This window comes from Lampris incognitus, chromosome 11, assembly GCF_029633865.1.
Source record: "Lampris incognitus isolate fLamInc1 chromosome 11, fLamInc1.hap2, whole genome shotgun sequence".
Classification (NCBI taxonomy): Eukaryota; Metazoa; Chordata; class Actinopteri; order Lampriformes; family Lampridae; genus Lampris; species Lampris incognitus.
In genome coordinates this window covers 10,292,943-10,313,094 of record NC_079221.1, presented here as the reverse complement: position 1 = coordinate 10,313,094, position 20,152 = coordinate 10,292,943, and the positions used below count along the sequence as shown (strand labels likewise).

Genomic DNA, 20,152 nt, shown 5'->3' with positions numbered 1-20,152 from the left:
TCCCCCCTTTTTCTCCCCAGTTGTATCCGGCCAATTACCCCACTCTTCCGAGCCGTCCTGGTCGCTGCTGCACCCGCTCTGCCGATCCAGGGAGGGCTGCAGACTACCATGTCTCCTTCCGATACATGTGGAGTCGCCTGCCGCTTCTTTTCACCTAACAGTGAGGAGTTTCACCAGGGGGACGTAGCGTGTACCCCCCAGTTCCCCCTCCCCCCCGAACAGGTGCAACTGACCAGAGGAGGCACTAGTGCAGCGACCAGCACACATACCCACATCCGGCTTCCCACCCGCAGACATGGCCAATTGTGTCAGTAGGGACGCCCGACCAAGCCGGAGGTAACACGAGGATTCGAACTGGCGATCCCCGTGTTGGTAGGCAACAGAATAGACCGCTATGCTACCCGGACGCCCCCTGATGAGTTTTTCTTGTCAATGTTTGGGAGAACCTCTCTCACATTCATGTGAGTGCCACATTTGAACAATATTAGTCAGACACAAACGCAAAGCTCTTGAAGAGAAGGTCAGCTGGTGAAGTGGTAGAAAATCTTTTAAAGGCATTATTTGGCAGTGACTTGTTCTGATTGCTTTTGTGTGAAGTTAGGTGCAGCTACTATTTATTTCAAATACGTCTATGGCATGCATGCATGTGTATCTGACCTGAGAGCAGAATCAAGGCAGGAAATGCTGCTCTTCGCTCATGGTATCTGCAAGTACCTTTTCAAATTTCCCCCACTGGGCTTTAGTGCAACTGACTACATCGTTGGAAATGAACAATGTTAAGTGAAATAAATAGTTAATGCCGAAAAGCTGAACAACTACTTCATAGTAGCACAAAACAGTTTTCACCGATAGGCTGGGCTTAGACCAAATGCCATTTTTCCAGATCCTCAACAAATATCTCCCCTCCCTTCTCTCCCTCTGTGATGATGGATTCACCCAACCTCTACCATTCACTCCGAACAGAGGATGAGGAGGGAGGGAGGGATATCTGTTCAAGGCGGCAAACGGCATGGCTCTGGGTCCATTTCACACAAACACACTGAAGAGAGGGAATTCTGACTGGTCCGGCTGCAGGAGGTCCACCAGGAAGCAAACCGTCCCTGACAGGCCTTCGAACAGGCTGTAAACACTGCTCACTGAGGACGAGCCCGCCTTGAATTCCTCTGTGAACAGGAACTCGGCAAACCTTTGTGTAGGAGAGAGGAGTGAGGAGACATTAACCAGAGTTCCTACGCTCATGAAAAACAGAAAAAGTCAATAAACTTGAAAAAACAATCTCCAGGCTGTGGAGAAGTTATGAAAAATTACATTTGTGTTGATGTTTTGGGGAAGTCACGGAAATTTGACTAAACCATTATCAATTGTTAAAGACTGACTTATTCTTCTTCTTGTTCCCTGTTTCCCAGGGGTCGCCCAGCGGATTTGATGGTGTCCATCGGTACCCTGTGAGGGCACAGCACCTATGCCGGTCTTGTCAATCCACATACTGATTTGGCAAAATTTTATGTTCGATGCCCTTCCTGACACAACCACTAACCCTATGGACGGGGGCACAGGTGAAGCGCTGGAAAGGTAAAGCGCTGTTAAAGACTGACTGATCAATTTAAAAATAAAAGGCACACGGGGATCGCCGGTTCAAATCCCGGTGTTAGCTCCGGCTTAGTCGGGCATCCCTACAGACACAATTGGTCATGTCTGCAGGTGGGAAGCCGGATGTGGGTATGTGTCCTGGTCGCTGCACTAGTGCCTCCTCTGGTCGGTTGGGGTGCCTGCTCGGTGGGGAGGGGGAACTGGGAGGAATAGCGTGATCCTCCCATGCGCTACGTCCCCTGGTGAAACTCCTCACTATTAGGTGAAAAGAAGCGGCTGGCAACTCCACATGTATCGGAGGAGGCATGTGATAGTCTGCAGCCCTCCCTGGATCAGCAGAGGGGGTGGAGCAGTGACCAGGACGGCTCAGAAGAGTAGAGTAATTGGCCAAGTACAGTTGAGGAGAAAAATGGGAAGAAATAAAATAAATATATAAATAAATAAAAGGTATCAGCAGGTGGAGTCGTTGCAGCGAGCCTTTAAAATTGTGTTGTGTGTGTGTGCATGTAACAGTTTGTCTCGTTATGTAAACATTAGCCTCCGCTGGCTAGCTTTCCTGTCAGTTGCCTGTCACTTTTGGTTGATGGCAGTGTACCGGACTGCCATTAACCGCTATGTTAATGGCAGTGTACCAGACAAGCACAGTTTACACAATCACTGACTTCAAATGGACAAGTACAAAATGTGGCTTGTAAGATTTGTCGAGAGTAGAGTGGTTCATATACAGTATTTGAAATAAAGACTTTCAGGGGGAGGGACCGCTCAGGTTGGACGGTTTGGAGACAAAGCAAGACTGAGATGGTTTGGACATATGTGGAGGAGAGATGCTGGGTATATTGGGAGAAGGATGCTGAATATGGAGCTGCAAGGGAAGAGGAAAAGAGGAAGGCCAAAGAAGAGGTTTATGGATGTGGTGAGGGAGGACATGCAGGTGGCTGGTGTGACAGAGGAAGATGCAGAAGACAGGAAGACATGGAAACGGATGAGCCGCTGTGGCGACCCTTAACAGGAGCAGCCAAAAGTAGTAGTAGTAGAGAAATATAGACTTTCCCATCATACCTATATAGTGTTAAAACATCTTTTTAGTTGTAACTCTAAAAATATAGCTTCTTTTGATCATGAAAATTAAGCTAAAAGTTATGGAAGAAGTTAAGGAGAAGTTGTTGAAAGCCACTGGTGAAGAAGTTAAGTCTGATTAGCTGGCATCGGTAAGAGCAATATAAAATACATTTGATCAAAAGGCGAGATGCGGCCGGTAAACAACAACATCTCGGTGTCCTTGCCTCTGAGCACGATAGATGTATTTGGAGTTCCCCGTGAGCCGATAGAGCAGCAGAAAGACGTAAGCGCTGCCTGCGACTCCGTGACAAATCCCCGGTCCTTTCTTCAGCAGGCCCTTCTGCCACACCAGCTCCCCACTGCGGATACACGTGTCCAGATACTGGGGTTTCTTGTTGATCAAATAGGCCTTGGCGAAAAGGTAAGCCACACCTGCAGATGGAGAGATGAGAGTGTGAATGATGTCTATGTTTTCATTCATCTTTATAAAACCTCTCGTTTTAACATTTGTATCTGCTTCTTTTGCATATTTTTGTATTTGGTTTGTTTTTATGCATCTAAACACTCTGTTGCACATTACAGTTTGCTGATTTGAATATATGATTATGTAGTATTGCATCGATTGTATTGTATGTAGTGTAAAATTAAGTATTATGTGTTGCAATAACATTTTATTCTATGCAACACAACTCGTCTCACTCATTATTCGGTATTGCTGTCTGTGACTGATCACAGCAGTAGAAAAGGCCAGCTGAAATCTACGTCTTTCCATGTGAGTTTTTGCTCGGCGTGCACGAAAAAGAGCGCACCCGGAGTTCCGTGGCACCAGTGCACCAGTTCATTCTCTCTCTCGATGATGGCTCCCAGCTCGGCAGGCCAGTTGCAGTTCTGCTCCTGATTCATGAGGAAGTCGACACTTTGCCACACCAGGTCTCTCTCCGCCCCGCTGAGCACGTCCTGGTAGCACAGCAGCATCTGCAGCACTGATGAAAGGCCATGGGCTGCACCTGACAGGAAGAGATGTGAGGTGGGGGGGGGGGCACATGCACCCGCCAAACCAGGCATGCAGGGAAGCAGCATGCCGAGCACGTGCAGACAGACAGAAATCTAAGCAGACAAGCAAAAAAGTGCATCAAACACACCTTAAGGATTTTTTTTTAACCTGTAAAAGCTACAGTCCTGAAGGTCATCGCTTTTGTTGAACATACTGACACCAGTGGCAACAATGGGAACTGCAGCGGTGTTTGACCACTAACCAGAGATCCATTCAAAATTATACAATAAGACATGGCTGAACCCGGGTTTTGACTGATGAGGATGATGTAATATCTGTTGGTAAAGGTCTTCTACCAGCTTGTTCAGTCATATCTGCTTATTAGTCGGTATACGACTGCACTTCTTTTTCAAACTTACCACTACCTCACCTATTCTTGGCTGCTATGATGAAAACATACAACTCTATGTGTCAAATAATGTTTTCCAGGATAGTCCTCCCCAACAGCAACCATTAAACTGAGCAAGTACAACAGCGCTCATGATTCGGATACAGTATTTGTGGGTTTGCTATTTTGTCTTATACTCACCGATGCTAAGAGGGTATCAAAAACCATGTTGAATGTGAATCTTGCATGCAAATCTTGCACACACAAAAAAAAGCTTGCATGTAAATCTTCAGGATCATAGCTTTAACTTACAAACTGGAGCTGGCGATATATACTTGACAGATTTGTTTTACAATGTTTTTGTTAAACAGCCTTGTCCTGATGATTTCCAGAACACTGGAGCTCCTGTCAAGTACATAAAGCAGCCACTGTCCAGCTCAAAGACCACTCGGGGGGGGGGGGTATCAATCAGGTCATATTCTACACACTGCCTTATAATGGGCATAGCTGGGTAAATACATGAAGAAATTAAAAAATAAAGCACTGTAAAGAATACAAGCTGATTAAATGTCAACAGTTCAAGTATCAAATCTTGCTACAGGTCAAAGCAGTGTGGTTTTGAGCTGCAGTAAATACTTGTTTTTCAAGACTTGGGTAAAACTGTTTGCCCATTTAAAGGTTAAAGGTTTGGTCGAATCCCAGAGAGCGATCGAGTCTCACACATGCTCCCACTGAAGAACGCAGGATACAAATCCAGAATGTAGGGCAGCCCTGACTGGCCTTCGTAATGCCGGACACATGCATGAGATCATGTCTCTCTGGGGGAGGGAAGTTGGCATCTGCATGTCCCTTCAGTTTTAAAGCTCATAAATATTTGAGGAAAAAAACAAGATACCCCCGATAATTCACTTTACTGTACGGGCATATTTTAACTGGGGGACACATGCAACACCCGTCATCATATGAGCCCATTTCAATTTAATCTAATTTAATTTAATGTGTCATGTTTCATTTCATTTTGCTTCAGCTTGCCCAGTGTCCTCATTTGTGAGACAGTTGCTGCATCCATGCAAATGTTTGCCACGGGGGCTATGCTTACTATTGACTTTGTGTTGGTGTGATAGATACTGTTGATCTCCAGACCCGACGGATCTCTTCGTCTGATGCAATTAAGGAAAAGGAAAGTAAGCTTCAAACACGGCAGCACACTGATCCTTCAACATTATCTCTCCTTGCATCCGTGTGTCCTCTGTGTGAAGACAGGTCCTGGAAGCTGTTATAATGTGAGGCTACAGGACAACATCTTCGCAAACGAACCGCGGGGTGAGACGGGCTATGCTAATTCATACTGGAGCTCACAGAGGACACAAGGATGACAAGGACAGAGATAGAGGACTGACAGGAGAATGCACCATGTCTCCCTCAGCAGCCTACAGATCCATTTGGGCTCGTCCGATCTTACCGAGGTACTCTGTTCCGTAGTAGGAGTACATGAGGGGAAAAGGTTTCCTCTTTCTCCTGGCGTACTGCTTCCCCGAATCAATGATGGCCTGGCAAATAGCCTTAATTTGCTCCTTGCTAAGAATCTGCAAAACAGTGAGGACACAGTTATTTAGCATGTAATCTGTAAACAGGCTGACTGAAATGACAATGTTGGGAAAAGCTACTGGAGAACCAGTAACAACGGAACATGTAACAACCAGTAACAACAGAACCATGATGTTAATTTCATGTTGCAGGATAAGGGAAGAAAGAGATGAGCCACGAAGGACTCATATTATATTATAATGATACAACTTTGCATTGACGCATATTTTATAAAGGATTTATAAGTGGTTAATAATTACCTTATTGGTTAATAAATGAGTAATTAATGCATTATAAATCAGTAACCAGCCATTCTAATACATTACTAAAAATATTTGTGGGGTGCCAAGTTCAAAGCTCACATTTGTTCAATAAAGACGAGTCTCTCAGAAACGAGGTGACCAGCGAGGACTGCTCATTCACTTCCTCATGCAAATAGCATGACTTGAACATTTCATGCAGTGCATTTCAGCAAAAGTCAATTTTCATACTGGAGCAACAGCAACTACAGTTACACTGGTTAAGTTTAGGGTTAAATTTAGGTAGAGGGTAGGTTAAGTTAAGGTAAGGTTGTGGTTAGTTGAGTTTGGCCATCTTCATCCAATGGTGAGAGAATAGCAGTGTCCAAGTACATTCTACACCCCCCCCCCTTTTCTCTCCACTTGTATTTGGCCAATTATCCTACTCTTCCGAGCTGTCCCGGTCGCTGCTCCACCCCTTCTGCTGATCCAGGCAGGGCTGCAGACTACCACATGCCTCCTCTGATACATGTGGAGTCGCCAGCCGCTTCTTTTCACCTGACAGTGAGGAGTTTCACCAAGGGGACGTAGCGCGTGGAAGGATTACGCTATTCCCCCCTGCCCCAACCAACCAGAGGAGGCGCTAGTGCAATGACCAGGACACACACCCACATCCGGCTTCCCACCTGCAGACACAGGTGTGTCTGTAGAGACGCCTGACCAAGCTGGAGGTAACACGGGATTCAAACCGGCGATCCCCATGTTGATAGACTGCTACGCTACCCGGACACCCCCTACATTCTACATTCTTAAAGAATTTAGTGTATATTGCCTACGATTGGGGCACACTATTCAATACATGGAATGCAGTATGCACTGTGTACTACATAAGTTATGTAGGATGGACTCACACCGAGTGACCCTTCATAACAACAGAAGAACTTTGTGGCTTTTGCTACATCCGTCTCAATTTAGCCATAGCGCTTTATTTATGCTAAAAACATATTTTATCATTAAAGGGTTAAAAAATATATGTTGAGTTTGCCATCATTGGCAGCTGCGTTGTCCGCCATATTGCTTTGGGAAAATTTCCAGTCATTTCCATGGAAACAGCAAAACCTTATGGGACGGTCACTTAGTGACCATGAGCTCTATACATATCTTCATCTATGTAGTATGCATGCACATACATTTCACTTACTAAATGTGTGTGCTAACATCATGCATGCTAAACTTTACACACTATAAGTGTAAACAACTGGGGCACAGCTCATGTCCAACTGGGGCAAAGCTCATGTCCACGGAGACCATGGATCCATGATGGAGACTCACCCCAAATGGGCTCCTACTACCTGGCAACCCAAAAAGTATTTTTATAAATATATCTTATTACTGATTCTAACGAGTAATAAATGAGTCATTAATCATTAATAAAGTGATAAATAACCAATTATAAAACAAGTTTAAACTATGCCCCAATGTGAAGTGCAATACCACTAGACACACCAGTAAGTTTCATTACTCTTTTTTTTTTGTTCATTCCACACAACGTCAGTTTTCAATTTGGTACAGAGGAACAAAGCTATGGAATAAAAACATGAACAACTTTCAAGCAACCGCATCGCTCTCAAATTTAAAATGCAGGTCTTTCATTACCGGTCTGTCATATCATGATAGCCATCCCCCCCCTACCACCCCTCTCCCCCCTCTCTCTCTCTGTGATGAAGGACTTGTTCATTGCGTATTATAGTAGTTTAGTCCCTTGATAGGGTTGTGGGGATCAGCCAATCAGCGCCCTTGTTATTAGATCAGATGACGAAGGAAACTCATGAGGGTGCGATATAATTGGCTATCAAGTTGCCGTGAGGAGTGAGAGGATTCAAGATGGACTTTATAAATACTCTTTCAAGACGGTTATAGAGCTCTTCCCATTCTAAAGTGTGTGTGCGTGGCGTGCAGCCAGTCAACCACACACACACACACACACACACACACACACACACACACCAGTTGGTATCAATAAACATCCTTGAAGATAACATCCTTGCATTCTTGCCAATGCACCACAGTGGTTGCACACTCCCAACCAGTTACAGTTACAGTCTGAGGTAGCAATCAATCCTTCATTACATTTGGTCCTTCGAGCCGGATAGAGTGACCGATGTGGCGAGTGAAGATGTTTCCATATGATAGAAGTGAAGTAACGTCACTGGCTGATACCCGCCCCAAACATCAGATACGTCCACCGGCCTGGGTTGCTGACTACGACGTCTTCCTGCCTGCCATCGAGAGACCTCCCCCTGCTGCAGCACTCTCAGAACAGTGCCCCCAACAGATGCAGGAGTCCTACCACAGTTCTGAGAGGACTGCTGAGATGCCATCTCTCACCCCCGTTCTTTGATCAGTGGAGTCCAGTGACTGGTGCCCACCCAAAGTATCCCAGGGAGTCAGTGTACTCGGGACCCCAGCACCAAAGCACCCAAGACCCCCTGTATCTCCGATCAACATCAGAGGCTTCAACTGCAATACTGGAGGCACTGCAACAGATCAGGGAAGACAATCAGAGGCTTCAACTCACCATAATAAAGATACAAAAGTAGCTTGATGCAAGCAGAGGGCCAAATCCAAATTCTACAGAGGACCACTTCCTCCCCCAACCTCCTCTATGGTGCACAGCCCACTCGTACAGCCTTCAGTGTATGCTGCTGCTCTCAGCCTGCCATGCCCAGCACCACAGGCCACTGTTAACCACCCATCAGTGCCTGCGCATGCGACCATCAAAGAAGAAATGGACAATGGAGACTGGTCACCCCCCCCCCCAGTGGCGGAGGAGGACACGAAACCTCAGCCCACCACTATCCCACTGTCCACAGATCTTGTGGTGGAGTTGACTGCATGCCCCAAGAGGATGGGGATGACTCCAGAGCAGCCGCTCAGCCACCCGATGCCTGAATACTACAAGCCTTATGCCGAGTCAGTTGTATCAGGTCTTGTGGAGAGGTCACACCATCTGACAGAGCCACCAGTCTGCACACATAGATGACCTTCTCCATTACCCCCACCACTAGACCCCCTTGATGACCAGAGACATGAGGACTTTCACTCCAGCTGACAGACAGAGTGTATATCAGGGCCCTCAACCCACCATCCCAGACTTCAGTACGGGGGAACCACGTGAGTTTGCCAGGATAAAGATCCCCCTTCGAGAACCTTCTCCCTAGGGACGTGATGGAGAGGTTTAAATATCAGATTCAAATTTAAATATCAACCCCACCAGCTGGCTTTAAGGCACATTGCAGACTTAATGGAGGCGCCCAACATCCGTAGCCATAACACAGCTGCTTTTAAAAAGATTTGCCCTCAGAGTGAGAGCCTTGGTGGGCATGCTTGACCATCTGGAAGAGAAAGGCCATGTTGAGCTCCAGTGTGGGTCCCACATCTCTAGGCTGATGTCCAAGCTCCCACAAGACATGCGAGCTGAGTTTATGAGGTACTTGCACCCCCTCCGCATCCGTGTCCCTACTCTGCTAGATTTCGCCGACTGGCTGGAATTCGAGCTGAAGATTCAAGAATATGGTTACGAGGCTCGGCACAGAGGGAGCGAAGACAGCACAGAGGCGAAGAGGGAGAGACGGAAGGACTCAAAGTCTGGTAGGCCAACCACAGTCCTCCATGGGGCTGAACAGACTTCAAGCGGTGTTGCCGCCCAGAGTCCCCATTCACCAGGGCCAGTCCACAAGGTAAAGTCATCCTGTCATGCTCATACTGTGCCAATGCCCAGCACTACCTGAACCAGTGCACTAAATTCAGCCAGTTTATCACTGAGCAGCAGAGTGCATGGGTCAAGAGTAACAGATGGTGGTGGCGTTGTGGCTGCTCTCACCAGGCCGCACAGGGCAGACTGAAGGCCTGGAGTAAGAGATGTGACAGCAGACATCTGGAGGCTCTCCATGACCTCAACACTAAGCCAGCCCCAGAGAGAATGCCTCCTGCCTAGTGAGTACAACCAATGAAGTGCTACACCTAGATAGGAAGTCTGGCTACATACAGTAAGGTGCTCTTGAATGTGACCAAGGTTGTGCTACATAATGGAGATCAGGCCATGGAGACCTACGCAATACTAAACGACGGATGAGAGTGGACTATGCTTCTCCAGGACACTATTAAGGAGCTAAAACATCAAGGGGAGCCAAAGCACCTTGCCTCGAGGACCGTGCACCAGGATTCCAAGAGTTCTGCATGGTATGTCTGAGGATCTCAAGAGTTCTGCATGGTATGTCTGTCTCTTTTTCCATTTATCCTGCCACTCATCCCCAAAGGACTTTCAAGATCCAGTGAGCCTTCACTGCCAATCAGCTGGGGCTGGCAGAGCACCCACAGCCTGTCAAGATGCTCCAGCGCAAATATAAAAACCTAAAGGGCCTCCCCCTGCAAATGCTGGATCACGTCCATCCCATGGTCCTCATTGGGTCGGACTACCCTTATCTAATTACCCCAGTAGAGCCGGTTTGGCTGAGACCCCCTGCAGGACCAGCTGCTGTGAAGACTAGGCTGAGCTGGACCATCCAGGGCCCTAGTCAAGTCAAGTCAAATCAATTTCATTTGTATAGCCCAATATCACAAATTACAAATTTGCCTCAAGGGGCTTTACAGCAACACATCCTCCTGTCCTTAGACCCTCGCATCAGATAAGGGACAACTCCCTAAAAAACAAAAAACAAAAAAACCTTTAACAAGGAGAAAAAATAGGAAGAAACCTCAGGGAGAGCAACAGAGGAGGGATCTCGCTCTCAAGACAGACAACGTGCAATGGATGTTGTGTTTACACAATTTACAGAATACAACATTGAAAGAGGATAATAGAATTATAAAATTTATGAAGAATATGATGCGCAGGATGCCAAGCAGTGTCCAGACGCCACCGGAATAGCCCAGGAACCAAGCCATGCGACCAGCATCACCATGTAAAAAAAAGAAAGAAAGAGAGTTGCATCTCCAGCCACAGCAGTATCTGCTTAAAGCCACACAGTCGCCCTCTGATGAGGTCCTTCATCATGTGGAGAAGCTATGGCAATTGGACGTGTTGCCCTACAGGAGTGAAAGGATGGTGACACGATCAAGGAAAGACCAAGAAGCAGTGCACCTGCTGGAAACCAGAACAGTGAGGGTGGACATTGACGGAATACATCGTTATGCCACCCCCCTGCTGCGCCTGAAGAACATGCCCTATTTCCGTACCCCCAAGGATGCTGTAATGTAACACCTGATGAAAGACTCAACACGAGCAGCAGCCTGTGGGGCAGAAATCTTGAAACTGGAACATGCTGGGTATGTAAAGAAGATAGCAGAGGAGGAGCTGAGTAGGTCAACTGAGTCCTGGTTTATCCCCCTCCACATGGTGAATCACAATGGGAAAAACAGAATCGTATTCAACTGCTCCTTCACATACAAGGGCCATAACCTGAATGAGTTGCTACTACCAGGCCCCACTCTGATCTCCAGTCTGTTAGGTGTCGTGTTGAGATTCAGAGAGCATGTTATCACTATCAGTAGTGACATTAAAGGCATGTTCCACCAGGTCAGGTTGCTGCCAGAAGATAAACCCCTGCGCCGTTTCTTGTGGAGGGACCTGAACAGTGAGGCACCACCCAACATCTACGAGCAGCAGGTCCTCCCCTTTGGAACCACATGCAGTCCCTGTTGTGCAACGTTTGCACTACAGAAGCATGTGGCAGATCACAGCCAGCCAGAGGAGGACATCCAGGTGACTATCAAGCAGTACTTCTATGTGGATAACCACTTACAAAGCCTCTCCTCCCACACAACAGCCAGGCAGCTGGTTGACAAATTGAAGACACTGTTAGCCACAGGTGGGTTTGAGCTACACCAGTGGGTTAGCAATGTCCCAGAAGTCATCAGTCACCTGCCGAAGGAGAGGAGATTGGAAAGAAGAGAGTTATGACTCACGGAATCAATGGCAGATCCACAGGAGCTCGCCCTTGGACTCCGATGGCTTTGTGTATCGGATACACTTGGCTACAAGTGCCTCACTGACCATCCCACACCGACTATGAGGAACATTTACAGTACACTAGCTAGGCTCTATGATCCACTCGGTTTCCTTGTTCCCTTCACCACGATGGCCAAAGTCATTGTGCAGCACCTAAGGGCCAGGGAGAGAGAATGGGATGACCCGTCCCTGCCAGATGACACCCTCAAGGTGTGGCTTACCTGGGAAGATGAACTGCAACACCTTCAAGAAGTTGTCCTGCCACAATGCTACGTTAGCCCCCCTCTGGACCACCCCAGCTCTGTCAGAAGCCTCCACATGTTCGTTGACGCATCTGAGAAGGCCTACAGCTCAGCTGCGTACCTGCACACTGAGGGCCCAGGTGGGAAGGTGGAAGTAGCTTTCCTGTCAGCACGGTTGAGAGTGGCCCCCAAACACCAGCAGTTGATGCCACAGTTGGAGTTATGTGCAGCACTTACTAGTGCCCAACTCGCAGCGCTGTTGCAGCTCTGGACAGACTCCACCATGGTTCTCACATGGCTCCAGACAGACTCTTGTAGATTTAAGGTTTTTGTGGGCACCAGAGTAGCTGAGATCCAGGAGCTGACTGAAGCCAAATCCTGGAGGTACGTGGACTCTGCAAACAATCCTGCAGATGACATCACCAGTGATAAGATCCTAAGGGAGCTGGCAGGGAAGAACTGGTGAAGCCACGGCCCAGCATTCTTGCGCCTGTCACCTCATCATTGGCTCACCAAGCCAAAAGCTGAGCCTCTGGATGGCACTGAGCAGCATAAGGCCACCTTCTGCGATTCTATCATCACTGCTCCTCTTCCTCATCTACTTGACGCTAGCCAGTTTACATGTTTCAGGGACACGGTAGAAGCTGTTGTGCGGTCACGTCACAGGGCGGCAAGTAACCAGTCCACTCCAGTTGTAAAAGACTATCAGGAAGCTGAAAGAGACCTGCTGAGACAAGCCCAGGGAGACTGCTTCGCTGAGGACCTTCAGCACCTGTCAGACAGCAAACCTGTACCCTCCACCAGCCAACTGAAGCTGATCCAGGTTGGAGGTAGACTGCATCGTTGTGACTTGTTGGACCCAGAGACCATTCACCCCATAATCCTGGACCCAGCCCACCAGGTGACCAAACTCATCACTCCGGATGCTGACCAAGATCTCTGTCATCCCGGCTTAGAGTGACTCTTCGCAGAACTCTGTCAAAGGTACTGGATCCTCCATGGAAGAGAGACTGTAAAGCGGCACCAGCACTCCTGCCCTGATTGTCAGAGATGGACGGTGAACCCTGTGGTACCACATATGACAGACCTACCCCCTGCGGCTGCTGAAACCACCTTTCTTCTCCACAGGCATGGATTGTTTTGGGCCCTTCGTGGTCAAAGTTGGACGGCGCAATGAGGCATACTATTTAAGTGCCTCGTCATCTGCACTGTCCATATAGATGTCCTGAGTAGTCTGGACCAGGATTAATCCCTGATGGCCCTCCACTGTTTCATCTCACACAGGGGAAAACCAGTGGAGCTTCTATCAGACCAGGACACAAATTTCAAAGGAGGTGAGACGGAGCTCCATGACTCATTCAAAGCTTTGCACCCCACTCTACAGTCTGAAATGGCCAAACATCAGGTCAAGTTCATATTCAGTCCTCCAAGTGCACCTCACTTTGGTGGCATATGGGAGAGGGAAATTAAATCGAGCTGCTCTGCGATCCCAATGCAGACTGTAACAGAAGAAGTTCTGCGCATGATACTGGTCGAAGTAGAGGACATTCTGAACTCAAAGCCCCTGGGGTATGTATCCAGTGACATTGTAGACCAAGACTCAGGTACACCACACCTGCTCTTGATGGGGTGGCCTGACCCATCACTGCCTCAGGTGGTGTACAGAGTCCTAGCTTTTAAGCCATCGTCGCTGGAGACACACAGGTCTCAGCTGACCAATTCTGGAGGAAATTTATCAGATACTACCTTCCAGCCCTGCACACACGCACCAAGTGGCAGAAAGAGACGGCCCCCCTACAACCTGGCATTGTGGCCATGATCGTGGACCCACAGCTCCCGAGGGCGTTTTGGCCTCTTGGTCGCATCGCCAAGGTCCTTCCTGGTGCAGATAGGAGGATCAGGACAGTGGAAATCCGGGTGAACGAGAGGAACTACACCCGGTCAGTTGCCCGTCTCATGCTACTTCCTGCCGTACCTGAGACAGCACCAGAGACCACCAGTCCTTCTCAGGGACAGCAAATTTGACTGTGCAAATTTGGGGGAGGCTGTGATGAAGGACTTGTTCGTTGCGTATTATAGTAGTTTAGTCCCTTGATAGGGTGGTGGGGATCAGCCAATCAGCGCCCTTGTTATTAGATCAGATGACGAAGGAAACCCATGAAGGTGTGATATAATTGGCTATCAAGTTGCCGTGAGGAGTGAGAGGATTCAAGATGGACTTTATAAATACTCTTTCAAGACGGTTATAGAGCTCTTCCCATTCTAAAGTGTGTGTGCGTGGCGTGCAGCCAGTCAACCACACACACACACACACACACACACACACACACACCAGTTGTTATCAATAAACATCCTTGAAGATAACATCCTTGCATTCTTGCCAATGCACCACAATGGTTAAACACTCCCAACCAGTTATAATTAGTCTGAGCTAGCAATCCTTCATTACACTCACTCTCCCTCTCTCTTGCATTTTATGTTTGTTGTTTTGCTTTCTTTTGCGTATGTTTTTTTTCTTCTGTAATTTTTCGTCAATCCCGGAGGGACTTCGTATAAACACGTTGGGTATCCTTCCTCCCCTGAACCTTTTTTTTTTGCACTTATCATTAAGTAAATGATAATAATAATAATAGATTAAAAACGTGCAGGGGAGGAAGTGCGTCATGATAACTAAGTTTTTTTTAATAATCAACTTTTCTTTTGACTGCGTAATTAAAACAAACGTGAACATAATACAATTTCCCACACTCATGCCCACCTCTATGCCCAGCTTCTGTTTGAGAACCAGTGCGGCGCACAGGTAGCCGGCGCGCCCCGCGAACAGCTCGTCGGAGCCGCACTCCAGAAAATGGATGGGCGCGCACACTTCCCACAGGGTACGGAACTTGGTCAGCGGCTTGACGAAGTCCGCCAGACCCAGAGCCTTGTAGATCATAGCGGCCACCGCGTAGATGCCTGCCCCGCCGAGGAGGAAGGCGACGCGCATGTTCTTGTCCTGCTCCGCGTCCACGTATCTCAGCGACACGTCGATGATCTGCTTGGCCGTCCTGAGGTACGCGTCTCTCTGCTCGGAGAAGTACGCGCACTCGGTGACATGGAAGAGCATGTACGCCACCCCGGCCGGGCCGTCGTACAGACCTCCGTCACAGTCACCGGCGTCCATGGGGACCCTTCTCAGTATTTTGTCGATAGTGGCTGTGACCGCAGGTACCACCGTGCCCGCATCCTGGCCCGGGAGAAGCGCACCTTTGTAGTCGGAAAACCGGTTGGCGAAGCAGCGGTTGTTTTCCATCCCCGACGGAGACGAGACGCCAATACCAAACCTGCCCAACAACGTGTTACGATAACCGAGGATGGATGAATGGACGGATAGATGGGTGGATGGATGGATGCGAGGGGGGGGGGGCGTTTGATTTTTCATCCAATAATCCCGAACCATCGGGTGTGAATCGGTGGGGTGTGCACCCGGAAATAAACATTTCAGCCTTACACTGGTTGGTGGGGATTTGTTGCCCCATTTTTCACCCCAAATGTCGCACATCAAATGCCAGATCATTAAACCTTAGAACCGGCTGAATAAATTGTGTGAAATATCAAGCTGCATAATAATAAGGTTTTATGACTGCGGGGATTTAAAGGGTGCAGCTAAATGAAAGAGAGGTTGAAAATTCTCGACATATGGGATGCCAAAGGCAGGCTGGGTTCAGAGGTGCTCTTAGGCATAACCGAAAAGGGCTGAGTAGCGATGGCATCATATATGTTGTTTTGTTTTGTGTGTGTTTTTTTACTGCATTTGCACTTGTCACTTCTTAAATTGAACTGTATATTGCCATCGTATCAGTATTTTGCGCAGTATTACCGGCGTATTGGCGCACATTACATCTATCAGCGTGTCAGCCACGGAAAGACGTGCGAGAGGTTCACATGAAGGCATGACATCTGGCAACGGCATAGCCTATAGGGGTTTCTTCGACCCAGGGTTCTTTGTGTCACGCAAATGTGTGAGGAGGGGATGCTGAACCCCCCACAACACCCTTAACAGCAGTGAATTTGTGCTTTTACGTGAAGAACACGGAGGCGTCCTAAGTTACACACTCAGACCAGTAGATGGCGCACACACCCAGGCTACTGCATTCACGGATGGGCCACTGAACAAACTTGTAAGACGCCAACCAGCTTCATATCCGACATACTTTTATAACTTACGTCATCACATCAAATCAATCAGCTTTTCACAATTTTTAATGATGATCAAACCGCTGCATTTGATCATTTAATTCAATTTTAAGAGAAAAGGGCAAAGCAGGTCAGGGAATGTATTTCCTTGATGGAGCACTTTACATCATCTTACAGTGCTGTGATTACAACCATTCCCCAATCCTCTGAATAGTACACATGGCCATTGTAACTCTAGTTAATGGTCATGGCAATTTGCATATGAAACCGATCGTTGTTTCTGGTCCTTATGCCACTGCACTGGCACTTAGATGAGCTATGAAACGTTTCTGTCACTAAACGTTGTGTCCAGATGAACCGATTCAACCTTGTGTTAAACAATCTAGTTTAAAAACTCTTTAAAACTGTCTCTTTAAAAACTGTCTGCATGACGGAACACGATTGCCCAGCTACAACTTAAATTGCCTGTTTTTATAAGGAGATGGACACCAGTTATTAGCTATCTTAGCTAGGAAACTTGTATAGTACTGTATTGCTTTGATGTATAATTTATGTAGGTATGTATGTCTGTGTTCTATCCATGTATGGTGTTATGTCATCTATACGTACTTGTATGTCAAGTGAAGCCCAGTTCCCAAGGTGATTATGTTCTGCATTGCTAATTGCCTGTTAACTTACATGACTGGCAATAAAGTTAAAAAACAAAACTCCACTGCCATCTCCCCTAAACACCTACATGCCTCCACAGGTATGTCATCTGGACCAACCGCCTTTCCACTCTTCATTCTCTTCATAACTGCCTTCACTTCCTCCTTACTAAGCCACCACACTTCCTGATTCACTATCCCCAAATCTTCCAACCTTTTCTTTCCCTCGTTTTCTTCATTCATCAGCCCCTCAAAATACTCCTTCCACCTTCTCAACACACTCTCCTCGCTTGTCAGCACATTTCCATCTCTATCCTTTATCGGCCTAAACTGCTGCACATCTTTCCCAGCTCGGACCCTCGGTACAAGTCCTTTTCTCCTTCCTTAGCGTCCAACGTCTGATACAACTCACCATGCACCTTTTAAAAAACACAAACACAACACTGTAAAATGGTGACAGATGTACCCCCCCCCCAATTATTCCCCGATCCTCTGTAAATAGTACACATGGCCATTGAAACTAGTTAATGGTCACGGCAATTTGCATATGAAACCTATAGTTGGTTTCTGTCGTTAATGCATCTGTGCTGTTTACAAGGGTGGAGACTGAAGAAGCCACAGATGAGTGAGGAAAACGTTGTGTGAACTGATTCAACTTTCTATGCTTTCCTTACCTGGATTATTGAGCATGCATCAAGACAGTGGAACGAAATTTGCTCGCATACTGAATCTAGGTGAGACGTTATTAGGACTCTCTTTAAGGTATGCGGAAAAAACGAATCAATGTTCATGCATAGCCTACACTTTAACGTAAAGTTTGTATGTCTGCCATGAAGAATTTTTTGCCGCCGGCTGTTTGAAGAAATAACTTATTTCAAGGATCAACTTTGCAAATAATCCCCCTCAAAGAAGACGAAATATACATAAAACATCGTGTACCAAACGTTCTTGTCTCCTGCGCACTCTTCTTTTAACAAATCTTACTGTTTCCCTCCTCAGTGAAATTCAGTGTGTCAGCAAAGTTTTATGGACCCTGGAGGTTTTCGTCTAGACATAACAGACCCACCTGACGTGATTTAAAGACAAGCGTCTTGTACCCAGGCTTATTCCTGTTTTTAAAGCGGAAGGACTTTTGTTTTTTGTTTTATTATGAAGTAAATTTTGATAGAATGACACCATCGGCGTTTAGATTGGTTCCCTGTAAGCCTCGCCATGCACTTTCGGACCGGAGGAACTTTTTCCGTTCTAATAACTCGTTGGAGGAACTAGCCCCTTCTCCTTCTTACGGCCACACCACAGGAACTAGGAACGCCGTCTCAGGGACTTTCTTTGCCCCTATCGCAGGATCTCCTAGGACAAAAGGAACCTTGGGTGACAAGTTCACGCCGATTGGTCCAGACGTAAGTGTACGTTGAGAGACTTATCTTTATATGGTCGGGTACTATTATCCAAAGCAGAAGGAATATCCAGATCTGAATATTGTAACGATCACGGATGAATAGGCTCGGTAGCCCTTGGCTAACGGGTCGGATCTATGGCGACAGAATAGTGCCAAAAAGAACTCGCGCGATAAAACATGCATTCGGGCGTATTATATTATTTCACACACGTAGATATTAACTGCGAGCGCGCAAATTATCTCTGTCGCCATATGGATCCTTTAGTCGACTGGTTAACGTTGTCGACCGTGATGCGGGAAATCCGGGTTGGCGTCCCGGATGCGGCGATTCCCGCGGCTCCCACCCGAATTCGCTACATTGGTGTCAGAGGTGGGTCCGGCCGGAGACGCCCTTCCCGAAGGAAGGGGGAAATGTAACGATCACGGATGAATAGGCTCGGTAGCCCTTGGCTAACGGGTCAGACCCTTTAGTCGACTGGTTAACGATGTCGCCCGTGGTGCGGGAGCCACGGGTTCGCGTCCCGGCTGTGGCGGTCCCCTCCATCGGATGCGCCTCTCGAAGGAGGGGGGTAATGTAACGATCACGGATGAATAGGCTTGGTAACGGGTCGGACCCTTTAGTCGACTGGTTAACGTTGTCGCCCGTGGTGCGGGAGCCACGGGTCCTCCTATCTGGTTGTGAAGGGGATCCGCCACATCTGAACAGCCTTTTACAACCCTGCTGCGAACAGGTGTAGGTGTGTGTGTGTGTGTGTGTGTGTGTGTGTGTGTGTGTGTGTGTGTGTGTGTGTGTGTGGAACGGCTGAATCAATCACTGAAAAATTGAGTAAGGGCCCACCTGGCACAAGGGTGCACACTCACCACCAGCCTCCTCCAGATGCTGCCACATTACTGGGCCACCCGACACGCCACCACAGGAGTCTCCCCAGCTTCCCCCATGCTGGGGCGGGAGCTCCAGCTACCTCTGGACAGGCTCCGCCCTACACCGGTTCAGGCCCCAGTCCACCCAGTTCAAGCCACAGTTGCCACACGCCAACGCCTGATTAAGAATCGCTTCGACGGGGCCTGACATGCCAGACCATCTGCCATCACCGTCTCGGACTGGGTCAGGATCCGGCAACCCTACCGTGACAATAAGCTCCGGTCGTTCTGGTCGGACCCTGTTCAGGTCAGCCAACAGCTTGGCCCAGATTCATTCAGACTCGCCGACGGCACTCGCGGGCATGCTAGCTGCCTGCGTAAGGTGCAGCCCCCCCCCCCGGCCCGAGACTGAGTGTGCCCCGGCTGCACGGTTTGATGCTGCAGCAACACCAACCCCCTAGCCCCTCTAGCCCAGCCTGACGTAGTGGGGCCACAACCAGTAGTTGCTGTACCCAAAGCCCTGCCCGGTCAGGGCACACAGCAGGCCCGGGCACCTGCGTGACTTTCAGACTGAGTACCACTCCTACGTTATGGGAAGGGGGGGGGGGATCTGGCACTGTTATGATCGTGCATTGTTTTACGTTAATTCCAGTGTTGAGTTTACATCACCTGTTTGCTTGATGGTGAGTTCGGTATGTTGATTAAATGGAGTAGGTTCAGCTCCAAAGACAGCTCCGGTTTTGTCTGTTATTTCAACATAACAGTGAAACCAATATATTGAAAGAGAAGTGCTCTAACAAAAATATTAGGAACACACTTAGTGGTGTCACTGTCCCATCTTCTAGATGTTTTTGGTCCTCATTATTTAATGATATACAGTGGAAGAAAGCATGGACAGTTTGTGATAAAAACTGTATCAATAACACATTTAAGGAAGTGTCTTTCAAGATATTGCATAGA

At 47.8% G+C, this 20,152-nt stretch overlaps 1 protein-coding gene across 1 annotated transcript; it reads right to left on the bottom strand.

Annotated features, from left to right (window-relative positions):
- Positions 1 to 1,004: 1,004 nt before the first annotated feature.
- Positions 1,005 to 15,401, bottom strand: LOC130121060 (lanC-like protein 3). Its single transcript, XM_056289898.1, has 5 exons — positions 14,868 to 15,401; positions 5,494 to 5,617; positions 3,459 to 3,656; positions 2,874 to 3,081; positions 1,005 to 1,186 (listed from the first exon to the last, which is right to left on the bottom strand). The coding sequence occupies exons 1-5, from the start codon at positions 15,399 to 15,401 to the stop codon at positions 1,027 to 1,029; spliced, it is 1,224 nt and encodes a 407-aa protein (XP_056145873.1). The 3' UTR covers positions 1,005 to 1,026.
- Between the last annotated feature and the right edge of the window lie 4,751 nt (positions 15,402 to 20,152).

Excerpts from the sequence above, each read along its gene's own strand:
- LOC130121060 (XM_056289898.1), bottom strand. The coding sequence starts at position 15,401 with ATGGAAAACAACCGCTGCTTCGCCAACCGGTTTTCCGACTACAAAGGT. Across the intron at positions 3,082-3,458 it reads CTGGTGCCACGGAACTCCGG|GTGTGGCTTACCTTTTCGCC; the intron begins GTGCGCTCTTTT and ends CTCCATCTGCAG. Across the intron at positions 1,187-2,873 it reads TACATCTATCGTGCTCAGAG|GTTTGCCGAGTTCCTGTTCA; the intron begins GCAAGGACACCG and ends TCCTACACAAAG.